General features: G+C 42.4%; 1 protein-coding gene across 2 annotated transcripts in view; it reads right to left on the reverse strand.

Annotated features, from left to right (window-relative positions):
- PIBF1 (progesterone immunomodulatory binding factor 1) overlaps positions 1-14,519 on the reverse strand; it is a 178,322-nt gene that overhangs the window by 3,026 nt on the left and 160,777 nt on the right. The window contains exon 16 of one of the 2 annotated variants that reach the window (XM_064141083.1): positions 4,572-4,751. In XM_064141083.1, the coding sequence (XP_063997153.1) occupies positions 4,572-4,751 (180 nt within the window). Of the gene's footprint in view, positions 1-4,571; positions 4,752-14,519 lie in introns of those variants that run through there. The other variant, XM_064141089.1, reaches the window with a different exon arrangement.

The following is a 14,519-nucleotide window of genomic DNA, read 5'->3' on the forward strand; positions in this document are numbered from 1 at the left end:
ATGGGCTGCCCAGGGAGGTGGTGGAGTTGCCATCCCTGGATGTATTCACGCAAAGCCTGGCTGAGGCACTTAGTGCCATGGTCTGGTTGATTGGCCAGGGCTGGGTGCTAGGTTGGCCTGGATGCTCTTGGAGGTCTCTTCCAACCTGGTTGATTCTATGATCCTATGATGATGACACTCCATTTTTAAAATCCAGTTTTATTCAGCTGGCCTTTTAGGTGGGAGTTCTCTTCACATTTTAATCTTCATCTTTCATTCATTTGGAAGATTTCAGATATGGAAAAAAAAATTTTAAATTCTGCTCTATTTGTGCAAGCTTTTGACATTCTAGAAATGGACCTGGTTAGCAGGACTTTTCACAGCAGTACTTCTTTCTCCATCTAAGAAGAAACTTTGCCACCTGCCCATTTTTAGTCCCCTACTCAAAAGTCTGAACAGCCTAGGATTTTTCAAAGAGAAGTTGGTCACAGTTTCTAATGTACAAGCACTGAATAGCTCCTTCAAAGATGACATTTGGGCACTATGATTTAATACTACTGAAAGGATTGTGGATGAAGCAACACTGTGGGAATGTTTTTTCTCCAAGAAAATTTGGAGTTCCTAATCAACAACACATCCAAGAGATGTAATAATTTCCTACATTTTGCGTTATAAAACCCAGTACCTGATGTGCTGCAATACAGACCTCATAGTAAGCCATTGAGTTTTTAAATCTCCACTAGATAAAAAGAAAGGAAGAAAAAGATGTAGGTCTCAATCAAAATAGCACATATGTCTGATGGTCTGGGTGTTACCCACCCACACACTCATATGAAATCACCTAGAGTAGACTCGGACGAGCTGGAAATTAAGGAATGAAGCTTTATATTTACAGCTTAGCACAAGATCCAAGCAGGTATTTATAATAGATAGAGCTATAGACAGAAATAGGCAACACAACAGCCCTCCCAGAAACCAAAGTCCCCAGGAGGGGCTCACAACCACCCTTCCACCTCCTTTCCACACTTCTCCCTCACCGCAGATTTTGCCTTATGTTCAAGGTGAGTTTGGAGAATTGGGCAGGGGGGTTAGGAAGCAGACAGATGAGTTAGCAATTTAGGGAGAGAAGTGCATGCAGCCAGAGCCCAAAAGCAAACTCCCTTATCTATATTTGTGTTCTTGTTCTTATACATCTCAGCAAGCCTATGAGTGCAGCAGACATCACCATAGTTTCCTTTTCACAGCCTGTAATCTAATTCTTCTCACCACAATATTCCAGATAGGCTCAAAATTAGCACAATATCTTAGCTAACAATCTAATTAATCTAATAATAAACACATGAATACCTTACCTTAGCCTTGCAGAAGGAGCACAGTGAAAATACAGTGTAAAAAACTCAGCATAAACCAGTAAAGTCAGCCTATAATTTAATTCTTCTCACCACAATATCCCAGCAAGCTTCAAACTAGCACAATATCTTAGCTAAAAATCTAATTAATCTAATAATAAAGAGATGATTACATTAGCTTAGCCTATTTGCAGAAGCAGCACAGTGAAAATACAGGGTGAAAAAACCCAGCCTATAATCTAATTGTTCTCACCACAATATCCCAGCAAGCCTCAATCTAGCACAATATCTTAGCTAAAAATCTAATTAATCTAATAATAAACACACAATTACCTTAGCTTAGCCTATTTGCAGAAGCAGTACAGTGAAAATACAGGGTAAAATAACCCAGCATAAACCAGAAAACTTAGCCTATAATCTAATTCTTCTCACCACAATATTCCAGTCAGCTTCAAACTAGCACAATATGTTATGCAGCAAGGATACAGTCTAACTTAAAGAAAAGTGGTTTCAAGTATAAATAGGTGCCATAACTTATTTGATTCAGCATTGCAATTTGGGTATCTTTAAATCATAGAATCATAGAATCAACCAGGTTGGAAGAGACCTCCAAGAGCATCCAGTCCAAACTAGCACCCAGCCCTGGCCAGTCAACTAGACCATGGCACTAAGTGCCTCAGCCAGGCTTTGCTTGAACACCTCTTGAACACCACCTCCCTGGGCAGCCCATTCCAATGCCAATCACTCTCTCTGCCAACAACTTCCTCCTAACATCCAGCCTAGACTCCCCCCCGCACAACTTGAGACTATGTCCCCTTGTTCTGTTTCTGGTTGCCTGGGAGAAGAGCCCAACCCCACCTGGCTACAGCCTCCCTTTTGCCCTGAGCCTCCTCTTCTCCAGGCTGCACACCCCCAGCTCCCTCAGCCTCTTCTCACCAGCTTCATCACCCTTCTCTGGACACCTTCCAGCACCTCAACATCTCTCTTGACTTGAGGAGCCCAGAACTGGATACAGCACTCAAGGTGTGGCCTGACCAGTGCTGAGAACAGGGGAAGAATATCAGTTTAGACACATGATCACAAACTGCAAGATTATTTTCTTGAAGCTTTCAAATACTAGAGGCACTAAGTCTGATGTAGGACACATGAAGGACTTAAATCCAAGTATTTAGTTTCTAATGAAATAAACATGGTTTCACAATATCACGTGTCCATAGTAACAAAGGTCAGCTCAATATTTGGCCTGTATTTTAAAATAAATGTTTGTACATATATGTGTACATCTGTACACACGAATATAAATATATGTATTAGGGTGTATATATAACTATACATAGGGTATATATGTAGACTATATATATAAATATATATATTAAGGTAGGAAAGCCCTGAAGAGGATTTGGACAGGCAGGAGCCATGGGCTGAGGCCAATTGCATGAGGTTTAACAAGGGTAAGTGCAGGCTCATGCACTTTGGTCACAACAACCCCACAGGCTTGGGGAGGAGTGGCTGGAGAGCTGCCTAGCAGAAAGGGACCTGGGGGTGCTGGTGGCCAGCTGGCTGAACATGAGCCAGCAGTGTGCCCAGGTGGCCAAGAAGGCCAACAGCATCCTGGCCTGGATCAGCAATGGTGTGACCAGCAGGAGCAGGGAGGTGCGCATGTCCCTGTACTCAGCACTTGTGAGACCACACCTCGAGTACTGTGTCCAGTTTTGGTCACCAGGGTACAGGAGGGACATTGAGGTGCTGGAGCAGGTGCAGAGAAGGGCAACAAGGCTGGGGAGAGGTCTGGCAAACTTGACCTATGAGGAGTGGCTGAGGGAGCTGGGCTTGTTTAGTCTGGAGAAGAGAAGGCTGAGAGGGGACCTTATTGCCCTCTACTACTGCCTAAAAGGAGGTTGTAGTGAGGCTGGAGCTGGTCTCTTCTCCCCAGTTACTAATGATAGGACAAGAGGGAATGGCCTCAAATTGCATCAGGGGAGGTTTAGGTTGGCTGTTGGGAGGAAGTTCTTCCCTGAGCAGATGGTCAGGCACTGGAACAGGCTGCCCAGGGAGGTGGTGGAGTCGCCATGCCTGGAGGTGTTTAAAAGGAGAGTGGATGTGGTGCTTGAGGCTATGGTCTGTGATGAAGGCTGCTGTGATGAAGGTTGGACTGGATGGTCCTGGTGGTCCTTTCCAAGCACAGCAATTCCTAATGATTAGATGTTGTGCTGAGGGGTTTGGTTTAGTCAAGGATTTGTCAGTGTGAAACTAATGATTGGACTCAATGAGCTTCAAGGTGTGCTAGTTTGAAGCAAGCTGGAATGTTTTGGTAAAAGAAGTAGATAATGGGCAGTGAAAAAGGTAAACATGGTTGTGTCTCTTTGCTCACAGTCCTGCTGAGAATTCTGGGAAGAAGAAGAAGAAAACATTTGATAATATTCTCCATTTTGTCTTTCATTCTGCCTTTGCCTTCAGACCTAGTCACATCTCATTAACCTTGCTGCCACTAACCTTGCTCCCTAACCTCTTGGCTGCACCTCTCTTCTTTCTGAGAACTGGAGTAAGGTTGAGAGGGCAAGGGGAGGTGTTGGGGTGGTTTGAGAGCCCCTCCTGGGGACTCAGGTTTCTGGGAGGGGAGTTGTGCTTCTGTATTGTTTATCTTTTGTATATTTCTGTATATAACTGTATATATTGTAAATAGCTGCTTGTATATTGTGCTGCTTGTAAATAAATAGCTTCATTTATATTCCCAGAGGCCGTCTGAGTTAGCTGGGGCAAATACAAAGTGTGGGGAGGGGTGGGTAAGAGCCCAAACCATCACACAAGGTCTTTTCCAATCTAAGCAATTCTGTGATTCTGTGATCTACATAAATACATCCATTTCCTCACTTCTGCTCCTCTCTCTCCATGTACATGCACACACTCACCTCATACATGATCAGGGAGATTTAAAATTGTATGCATAGTTTTTGGACTCCTTCAGCTCTTAAAATTTTGCTAACCACTCTGAACATTGTAATATTATAATGGCACTTAAAAAAAAATCCACCTCACTGTAAATTTCAAGATGTAGAAATACCAAACAGCTAAATAACATCAGCTGTAATTTATCTCCTCATCATGGACCATTCCCATGAAGAGCTGCAGGTATTCAGCTGAATTAACAATACATCTCCTGGAAGGATGAAGCCACATTTTTCCTTTCAAGCAAGGAGAATTACCAATAAAGCTTACGATAGTTACTCTTATCATAGTACTTACAAATAAAGTTGGTTTGGGTGTAAACACATTCCCATCTTCATGTTCTGGCAGCAGTTTTACTGAAGGGTTTGATTTGTTTTTTGCCGTTGGACTCTTTACATCAATACGAGACTGAGGTAAATGTTGTTCACAGTGTTTACCATGTAGGCTAATTAGAATCTGTTTCATCGTGGCTAGTTCCTGTAAAACCACAAAAGAACAATGCTAAGTTATTCAGTAAATTTACATTTGAAACCATTAAATATTTATTTGGTAGTAATAAATTTTTATTCACCAACCTAAATGTGTAAAGCAATCAGTAAATCTAACAAGCATGAACAGATATTTGGTAGAATTAAGAACATTGCTAATTGGACTCTAGGAAAAGTAAGAAGATTGAAAAGGCATAGAATCATAGAATCAACCAGGTTGGAAGAGACCTTCAAAATCATCCAGTCCAACCTAGCACCCAGCCCTGTCCAATCAACCAGACCATGGCACTAAGTGCCTCAGACAGGCTTTCTTTGAACACCTCCAGGAACAGTGACTCCACCACCTCCCTGGGCAGCCCATTCCAATGCCAGTCACTCTCTCTGGGAAGAACTGCCTCCTAACATCCAGCTTATACCTCCCCCAGCACAACTTAAGACTGTAAGATTTACACTACTCAGAATCTGTGTTGCTTAAAGATTATATAAAAAAGAACGTTTACTGTATAATAAGGAATCCACTATCTCTTTTAAGTTAAGCTTCCATTTAACTTAAAAGAAGTATTAAATTTCTTTTGCCAGGCTGATGGGAGTTTATAAATCTAACTTGAGTGTGTGTGACCAACTGTACTTTTAAATGCTAGGTCTTGCACAGAAGTGTGATGAATGTATTACTGAACATATATATATATGTGTGTGTGTCTCTTTATATTGAGATCAGAAATGAAACATCAGTGACAAACCTTAAGAGGACCTACAGCAAATGCTAGTCTTGCACAGAAGTGTGATGAATATATTACTAAACATATACATATATAAATATGTGTGTGTGTGTGTGTCTGTCTTTATATTGAGATCAGAAATGAAAAATCAATGACAAACCTTAAAAGGACCTACAGCAAATGTTAGGTCTTGCACAGAAGTGTGATAAATGTATTACTAAACATATATATATGTGTGTGTGTGTGTCTTTATATTCAGACCAGAAATGAAAAATCAGTGAGAAACCTTAAGAGGACCTACAGCAAATGCTAGTCTTGCATAGAAGTGTGATGAATATATTACTAAACACACATATATATGTGTGTGTGTGTGTGTGTGTGTGTCTCTTTATATTCAGATCAGAAATGAACAATCAGTGAGGAACCTTAAGAGGACCTACAGCAATGCTAGGTCTTGCACAGAAGTGTGATGAATAGATTACTAACCATATACATATATAAATATGTGTGTGTGTCTCTCTCTCTTTATAACCAAGTCAGAAATGAGAAATCAATGACAAACCTTAAGAGGACCTACAGCAAAAACAGGATTGGATTGGAAAATATTTAGTTTGAAAAAAAAAAAGTTCCAGCATGGGAAAAAAAACCAAACCCACATGCAGAGTTTTTGGTATGTTCTAATAACTGGCTTTGCAAACAACTTGGGTGAATTAAAAAAGCAACTTTATTTTACTGTGTAGCTGAACAATGCAGATTATTCAAAGAGTGCAGTAGAGTCAGACAGGAAAAAAGCAATTATTTTCTGATTTTAACTAGACAAAGAATTATAGAATCATAGAATCAACCAGGTTGGAAGAGACCTCCAAGATCATCCAGTCCAACCTAGCACCCAGCCCTATCCAATGAACTAGACCATGACACAAAGTGCCTCATCCAGGCTTTTCTGGAAGACTGTGACTCTACTGGACATCTTCTTTTGCTGCCTTTCATCACAATGCCTAAGATTGTCTCCCCCTGTCCCAGGTTAGGTTAGATCCCTCCTCTGGTAGACTAAACTCACCACAACATGGAATTTTTTTTGGAATGTCAGGGAAAAATGAAATTATATTTCTTATAGTTTAAATATAACAGTATAAGGAGAAATAAACTACTAGAGAAATAGAATAACCTTAATGAAGATGGGGAAGGAGTCAAGCGGCGGCGAAGCAGCAAAGCAGCAGCTGCCAAAACAGCAGCAGGGGAAGATAGCAGCAGGCACAGCTGAAGCAGCAAAAGCAGCAAGGGGAAGGTCCAAGCTGTGCTTCCAGACATAAAGCTCTGGATGCTCCAATGAGATGATATTAACTTATCAATTGTTGCCATTCTATGGCTTATCCCTAGAATGTTCACCTCTCTCCTATGCCTGAGCTAGAAATCTAGTGCAAACAGCCAATCCTCCTTCAAATGTAGTGGCTGTAATTACTATTAAAAAAGGTACAGAATCCAAGGCATCATTTATTGTTATTGCTAGGTGTACTATGATTACTTAGAACATTCATTACCTCAAAATTAAAATAGCAGGGTCAGTAGAAAAGACTTTCAGAGTAAATTCCAAGACAATTTAACGTATTTTTTACCTAGCAGAGTTTTTGTTTGCTTGCTTTTTACAAATGCTGTTGCCTTCAGCAAGCCTTACTGTGTGATGGTTTGGGTGTTACCCACGCCCCCACACACTTAAGAAAATCACTCAGACTAGACTCTGAGGATGGAAATTAAGGAATGGATCTTTATATTTACAGCTTAGCACAATATGTAAGCAGGTATTTACAACAGATACAGCTATAGACAGAAATAGACAAGTTAAAAGTGCTACAGAAACACAACAGCCCTCCCAGAAACCTGAGTGCCCAGGAGGGGCTCCAACCACCCTTCCACCTCCTTTCCACACTTCTACCTCACCCCAGATTTTGCCTTATGTTCAAGGTGAGTTTGGAGGATCAGCCAGGGGGGTTAGGAAGCAGACAGATGAGTTAGCAAGTTAGGGAGAGAATTGCATGCAGCCAGAGCCCAAGAACAAACTCCCTTATCTGTATTAGTGTTCTTGTTTTTATACATCTCAGCAAGCCTATGAGTGCAGCAGACATCACCATTGCTTCCTTTTCACAGCCTGTAATCTAATTCTTCTCACCATAATATCCCAGCTAGGCTCAAACTAGCACATACTGTTAATGTGTTAGCTTCTATATCGTTAATGTTGTATCATAGCTCTCAACCAGAACAGGGTAACTTATATTTGTACCTGAATGACAAACATTTTGTTATAGCTTAACCAGGTGAGGTTGGTCTCTTCTGCCAGGCAACCAGCAACAGAACAAGGGGACACAGTCTCAAGCTGTGCAATCAGGGGAGGTCTAGGCTGGATGTTAGGAGGAAGTTCTTCACAGAGAGAGTGGAATGGGCATTGGAATGGGAATTGGAATGGGCTGCCCAGAGAGATGGTGGAGTCGCCATCCCTGGAGGTGTTGAAGCAAAGCCTGGCTGAGGCACTTAGTGCCATGGTCTAGTTGACTGGATAGGGCTGGGTGCTAGTTTGGACTGGATGATCTTGGAGGTCTCTTCCAACCTGGTTGATTCTACAATTCTATGATCTCACCTATGTCTTAGTACTTGCACCAAAATTACACTGATGCACATTCTATTTTCATTGCTTTTGTAGTAATCAGTTAAAAAAAAAAAGCCCTCAACCTTTTAAAACATTCCTGCCATATACCTTCCCTCTGTCCACTACTGTAAACAAGATACAAAGTCAAAAGAATGATGTTGCTGCCTTTAAATTGCCGCTGCTAACTCAGTCATACGAATGCATGTTAAACTGCATGGGCTGGCTTTATCGAGTGTACAAATTGTTCTTGTATCTCAGTCATTTAATATTAACTATTTGCATAATTCAGCCATGTGCAGTGGCATGTTGAAACAGCATGACTGCAGAGCAGCTGTTTGAAAGGACTGCACAGTGGATGCCAACACGTTTTTCAGAGTTGTAAGCTCTGCAAAGATGTTGCCAAAGCGACACATAGACAGCATTTCTCGATGAAAATAACTCAAGCAAGTATATGGCAAATAAATACCCCAGCTCGGGAGATTAAATTGTACATAAACAACGTTTTGGCATTAACAAATGCTGTTCCTATACTTAAACTGCATTATTCTCTGGGCCAAACACTTGCAGGTTTGAGCAAGACAAACCCCCAAAACTGTCACGTGGATTTATTTCAGCAATAGCTGAAACCTGTATGTGCAGATCAAATTCTCTTGTGGCAAGATCCACTCAGCAAGATCTAAGGTCTTCTCTGCTTCACAGCATCAGACCTCTATTTGACAGCTCTGTCTGTTTTCAGGCTAGGAATACAGTCTAGAGAGTCAGCTCTCACACAAGCTTCCCCTGTGACAGGAGAGTTCTCTAATGTGAAGCTATGGGGAAGGATGACAGGGGGTGGGGATGACAAATTAGCTTACAATTAATACGTTCTTTCGGCATCATGGCCAAAGTTATGACAAGAAGTTAGCTAAAGTTTCCTTAATATTTATTCCAAAATCCTTCCACATTTAGTGAGAAAGATGTTCACAAACTTGGCAAAATAGCACAGGAAAACACTGAATCCAGAAGAATCACTGGTATGTGCCTGTACTGCTAAACAAGAATATTGGCCCAGCACATTTGCAAGAGATTTGCTGGTTTCAGCCAAGGAAATACTGAAAACAAAGTTCTGACAGCTGAGTAACTTTACCTCCTCTCTGCTCCTGAACACAATCTTAACACTTTACTTCTAAGTTCTAAACAAAGAGTTATTAGAACTATTAGAACTATTATTGTGGCCTTCCAGGATCTGAAGGGGACCTACAAAAAAATGGGGAGGGACTTTTTAGGCTATCAGGGAGTGACAGGAGTAGGGGAAATGGAGTAAAGCTGCAGATGGGGAGATTCAGAGTGGAAGTGAGGAGGAAGTTGTTGAGCATGAGAGTGGTGAGAGCCTGGAATAGGTTGCCCAGGGAGGTGGTTGAGGCCCCATCCCTGGAGGTGTTTAAGGCCAGGCTGGATGAGGCTGTGTGCAGGCTGCTCTAGGGTAGGGTGTCCCTGCCCCTGGCAGGGGGGGTTGGAACGGGATGGTCCCTGTGGTCCTTTCCGACCCTGACTGATTCTGATTCTAATTACCTGCTGCTGTTAGCATGCTACCACGATTCACTAATATACAAAAAACTGGCAAGTTGGTCTCAAAACAGAGCAAAGAAGCTCTGGAGACTGTGCCTAGCAGTAATATGTGAACTTGTTCCAGTGTGAGCAGGACCTTGAGATTAAAGGGGAAAGTAGGTACAGAGAGAAAAAAACGATGGGACAAATCTTTTGTGTAGAAGGACATAATCAGTTTCAGGATAAGCTGCATAAAGAAAGATGTGAAGAGAAAGGAATTATTTCGATTTTCACATATTTTTGCTGTGTCAAGTTCCTAGTCCTATGTCCAGAGAGACATGTGCAAATTGTTTACTTAGGGTACTCACTTCAGTTACTCAGTGCACTGTAGTAAGAGTGTTGCTAAAGCTCTGTGTGTCCCAGTTTCTCTGGGGAGGTATTTGGGTCTTGCCAGTCTGGCTATGGGATGTATAAGCAAGCGATGCTATGCAAGCTGTGTGTCATAGTATGGAAGGTTCCAGGTCTGAGGGCTCTGGCCTTGGTCAGCTGGACTGCAATCCTTCCTGGGAGAGCTATGAGTACTAACACCTCTGAGTAGATTCACCCAGCTCCTCTGTCTGCTGGCTTTACAGCTTTGGTCTCACTCTCTCAAACTTTGAGAACACAAGCACCTGCTCCCTGCTTACACACCATTCTGTGGGGATGTGGCAGTGTAGATGCATGGAAAATAATAGAGTTATCAGGAAAAGCTGGGTTAAGATGAAACAAAGAGAAAACTGAAGAATGCACCTGGCACAAAATCACTGTTTATGTGCAAGGAGTGTCATCCATACAAGCAAGTACCAGGGCTATGCTCTATTATTAAGTATTTTGAAAGTCTGTCCACAGAAAGCTGATGAATTTTTGTTAAGGATGCTAACCTGCTCTACCTACCAGCACAAACGTCAAAAAACAAAGCAATGTGCTGTGTGGTACATTAAGTGTGATTTAAACTCTGGATTACAAGACCTAATGTTTCTAAACTTAAGCAACTACACACGAGCTAGGAATCTAATTTTCCATTACAGTCTAGCTTGGAAAGTGATTCACTCAGAAGTGGATACCTATTGGTGTGTTGGCTGAATCACATTGTAAAAACACAGGCCACATTGACTAGGCTGCTGTTGACTGTAAAACAAAGTATGACACTTGCCTCACCACAGACACCTCCATTTGGACACCACCAAGAAGAGTCTAGCTCCATGTTCTTGGCATTCACCCTTTACATATTTATAAGCATTCATGAGGTCAGTGTTATGTTTTATTTAAAATAATTTTTACTTGTTTATTATGGGCATTTAAAATTATATCTACAAAAATGGGAGACTGAAGATCAGTTTGAGAATATGAAGGATAAAATTTGATTTCTTCAACAAGCTACATAAATAGAAGACAAAGATGAGCAAATGTAGAATAAAAATAAGGCATGCAGTGATATAAAACATAAATCATAGAATCATATAATCAACCAGGTCGGAATAGACCTCCAAGATCATCCAGTCCAACCTATCCCCCAGCCCCAGCCAGTCAACTAGACCATGGCACTAAGTGCCTCATCCAGTCTTTTCTTGAAGACCTCCAGGGATGGTGCCTCCACCACCTCCCCAGGCAGCCCATTCCAATGGGAAATCACTCTCTCTGTGAACAGATGCTATAAAGGGATCTCTATTAACATTGGTTTTGTTGTCCTTGGTACATGTTCACGTATTCATATACTAGAAAAGCATCTAATTCAGTACAAATTAGTGTAATATTAAATATTATAACGAAATAATAACTTACATAAACAAAATGAAAAAGAATTGTCTGATATGGAAAATGATTCAGGCATAAAAAGGAAAGCTGTTTTATCAAGGAAATAATTGATGATGCCTATAGTAACCCCAACAGGTATTTATCAAGATAGTAATGCCATTTATCTCAGTGGAATGTCAACAAGTATAAGGACTTCTTTTTTTACTGTCTCTGCCATGTTATTACAATCAAAGCAAGAAAGGATCCTCTCTGCACTCAAAAGCTTGCATAGGCACATAATATTATTGAGAGAGTGATTGGCATTGGAATGGGCTGCCCAGGGAGGTGGTGGAGTCACCGTCCCTGGCGGTGTTCAAGAAAAGCCTGGATAGGACGCTTAGTGCCATGGTCTAGTTGACTGGACAGGGCTGGGTGCTAGGTTGGACTGGATGATCTTGGAGGTCTCTTCCACCCTGGTTGACTCTATGATTCTATGTCTGTAATTACAATAAATATATATATTTGTATAGACAGTCAATATGACAGATATTTCTCTATCATGCTCTGGAAGCAGGTGCAAAATAACAGTCTCAAGAGAAAAGCAACTGGCTTCCAGAATCAATTAGATAAATGTCAGTTCTTCTGTTCACATAGCAAGGATGTCTGGTGCCTTTTATACAATGATCTTGAAAAAGGAAATTTGCACAGATCAAACTGAACAGTTGGAAAGGCACAGGAGGAAGAGAAGTCTAAGTTTCTGAAGACAATATGTTTTGATGGCACATTTAATGTTTTTTTCAGGTCACTAAAATCATAAAAGAAGAAGCCAATGGATGTCAGGTCCATCTGGGTCCTTCCTCATGCAGCAGAGCCCATGGTTACTGCACTCAAATAAATATCCTCTAAACCAGAAGTGACTGTAACAATAGAATGTACAGTTAAAGGAACCTTTACCGTGACAAACAGCCTTCTTCTAGCTTTACATTGAATAGTTACACAGCAACTTATGATTGCAAACTTCACTTTGGACTGAAACTCCATTTTAAAACAGAGGACTTCTGTTGTAGAAGCTGAAGAAGAGATTTCCATCCTAGAAAATGTATCCGATTGTGACACCACCCAAGCACAAATCCAGGCTGGGCAGTGAGTGGCTGGAGAGCAGTCCTGAGGAGAGGGACTTGGGGGTGCTGCTGAATGGGAAGCTCATCATGAGCCAGCAGTGTGCACTTGCAGCGCAGAAAGCCAACCAGAGTCTGGGCTGCAGCAGGAGAAGTGTGGCCAGCAGGGCAAGAGAGGCAATTCTCCCCCTCTACTATGCTCTGCTGAGACCCCACCTGGAGTATTGCATCCAGTTCTGGAGCCCCCATTACAAGAAGGATGTGGAGATGCTGGAGTGTGTCCAGAGAAGAGCCATGAGGATTCTCAGAGGGCTGCAGCACCTCTGCTGTGAGGACAGACTGCAAGTTGGGGCTGTTGAGTCTGGAGAAGAGGAGGCTCCAAGATGACCTACTTGTGGCCTTCCAGGATCTGAAGGGGGCCTACAAAACAGCTGGGGAAGGACTTTTCAGGATATCAGGGAGTGAGAGGACTAGGGGGAATGGAGCAAAGCTGGAGAAGGGTAGGTTCAGGCTGGATGTGAGGAGGAAGTTGTTCATCATGAGAGTGGTGAGAGGCTGGAATGGGTTGCCCAGGGAGGTGGTTGAGGCCCCATTGCTGGAGGTGTTTAAGGCCAGGCTGGATGAGGCTGTGGCCAGGGTGATCTAGGGTAGGGTGTCCCTGCCCATGGCAGGGGGGTTGGAACTGGATGATCCCTGTGGTCCCTTTCAACCCTGACTGATTCTATGATTCTATGACTCCCAAGTGTGTTTCCACAGAAGAAACAGCACAAATTCCCAGTAGAATAATGGAAACACAGATAAGGTGCTCAATACTGTGATCTTTAAACAAGAAAGTCGATTTCAAGGACAAAACCAGAAAAATCATCTGAAGAAGGGATAAAAGCAGACATTTGTCTCTGTCAGAGATGCTGATCAGAAGGTAAGATCTCTCAGAATGAAGCTGTTGGTTTTAGAGGTGCGTCTCTGCCTTCAATCTGTAAGGACTGCTGGCGTCAAGCATGCAGGTTCAGGAGCTGCACTGGAGAGCTCGTCTCCGTTGCACTGACTGCCATATGGTCCCCATGTGCTTAAGCTATAACTCAAAATAAAAATATGTATCCAGTCTGGAGCCACACGAGAGATTGCAGCACTCTCTTTAAGTCCAAGAACAGCTGACTGTACACCCCCACTCCCCCACATCCCCTTGCAGAGAGGGGGACCAGACAAGAAACTACTTCTCAAGAGACAGTGCATGACATTTTGAGTCCTGAGACTAGACTCTTCTCAATGTGAGCACTAAATAGTAGGTTTGAGTTTAGCAGCCTGCTGACTATTCTGGCCATATGAACTTCCAAAATAACAACAATAAAAACAACAGCAACATGCAAGTGGGGGAACAACAGCCATGCAGGGATAAAAAACATGCTCACGCTAAGTCAATGCAATCTGTCTTCACATGCACATATCCTCCCATCTAGGCAGCTACCGCAGTCTTCAACAAGTCAGCACAGGGAGAAGCAGAAAATGAGGTTATGGGTATGTTAAAAATACTGATTTGAGAAACTTAAACCAGTGCTGAAGAATGCTATGTCCATTTGGTAGTGCTAAGTATCATAGAATCAAACAGGATGGAAGAGACCTCCAAGATCATTCAGTCCAACCGATAGCACCCAGCCCTATCCGGTCAACTAGACCATGGCACTAAGTGCCTCAGCCAGGCTTTTCTTGAACACCTTCAGGGACAGCAACTCCACCACCTCCCTGGGCAGCCTATTCCAATGCCAATCACTCTTTCTGCCAACAACTTCCTCCTAACATCCAGCATAGACCTCCCCTGCCACAACTTGAGACTGTGTCCCCTTCTTCTGTTGCTGCTTGCCTGGCAGAAGAGCCCAACCCCACCTGGCTACAGCCTCCCTTCAGGTAGTTGTAGGCAGCAATGAGATCTGCCCTGAGTGTTTTCCAGGCTAAACACCCCGAGCTCCCTCAGCCTCTCCTCA

Source organism: Pogoniulus pusillus, chromosome 3, assembly GCF_015220805.1.
Source record: "Pogoniulus pusillus isolate bPogPus1 chromosome 3, bPogPus1.pri, whole genome shotgun sequence".
Classification (NCBI taxonomy): domain Eukaryota; kingdom Metazoa; phylum Chordata; class Aves; order Piciformes; family Lybiidae; genus Pogoniulus; species Pogoniulus pusillus.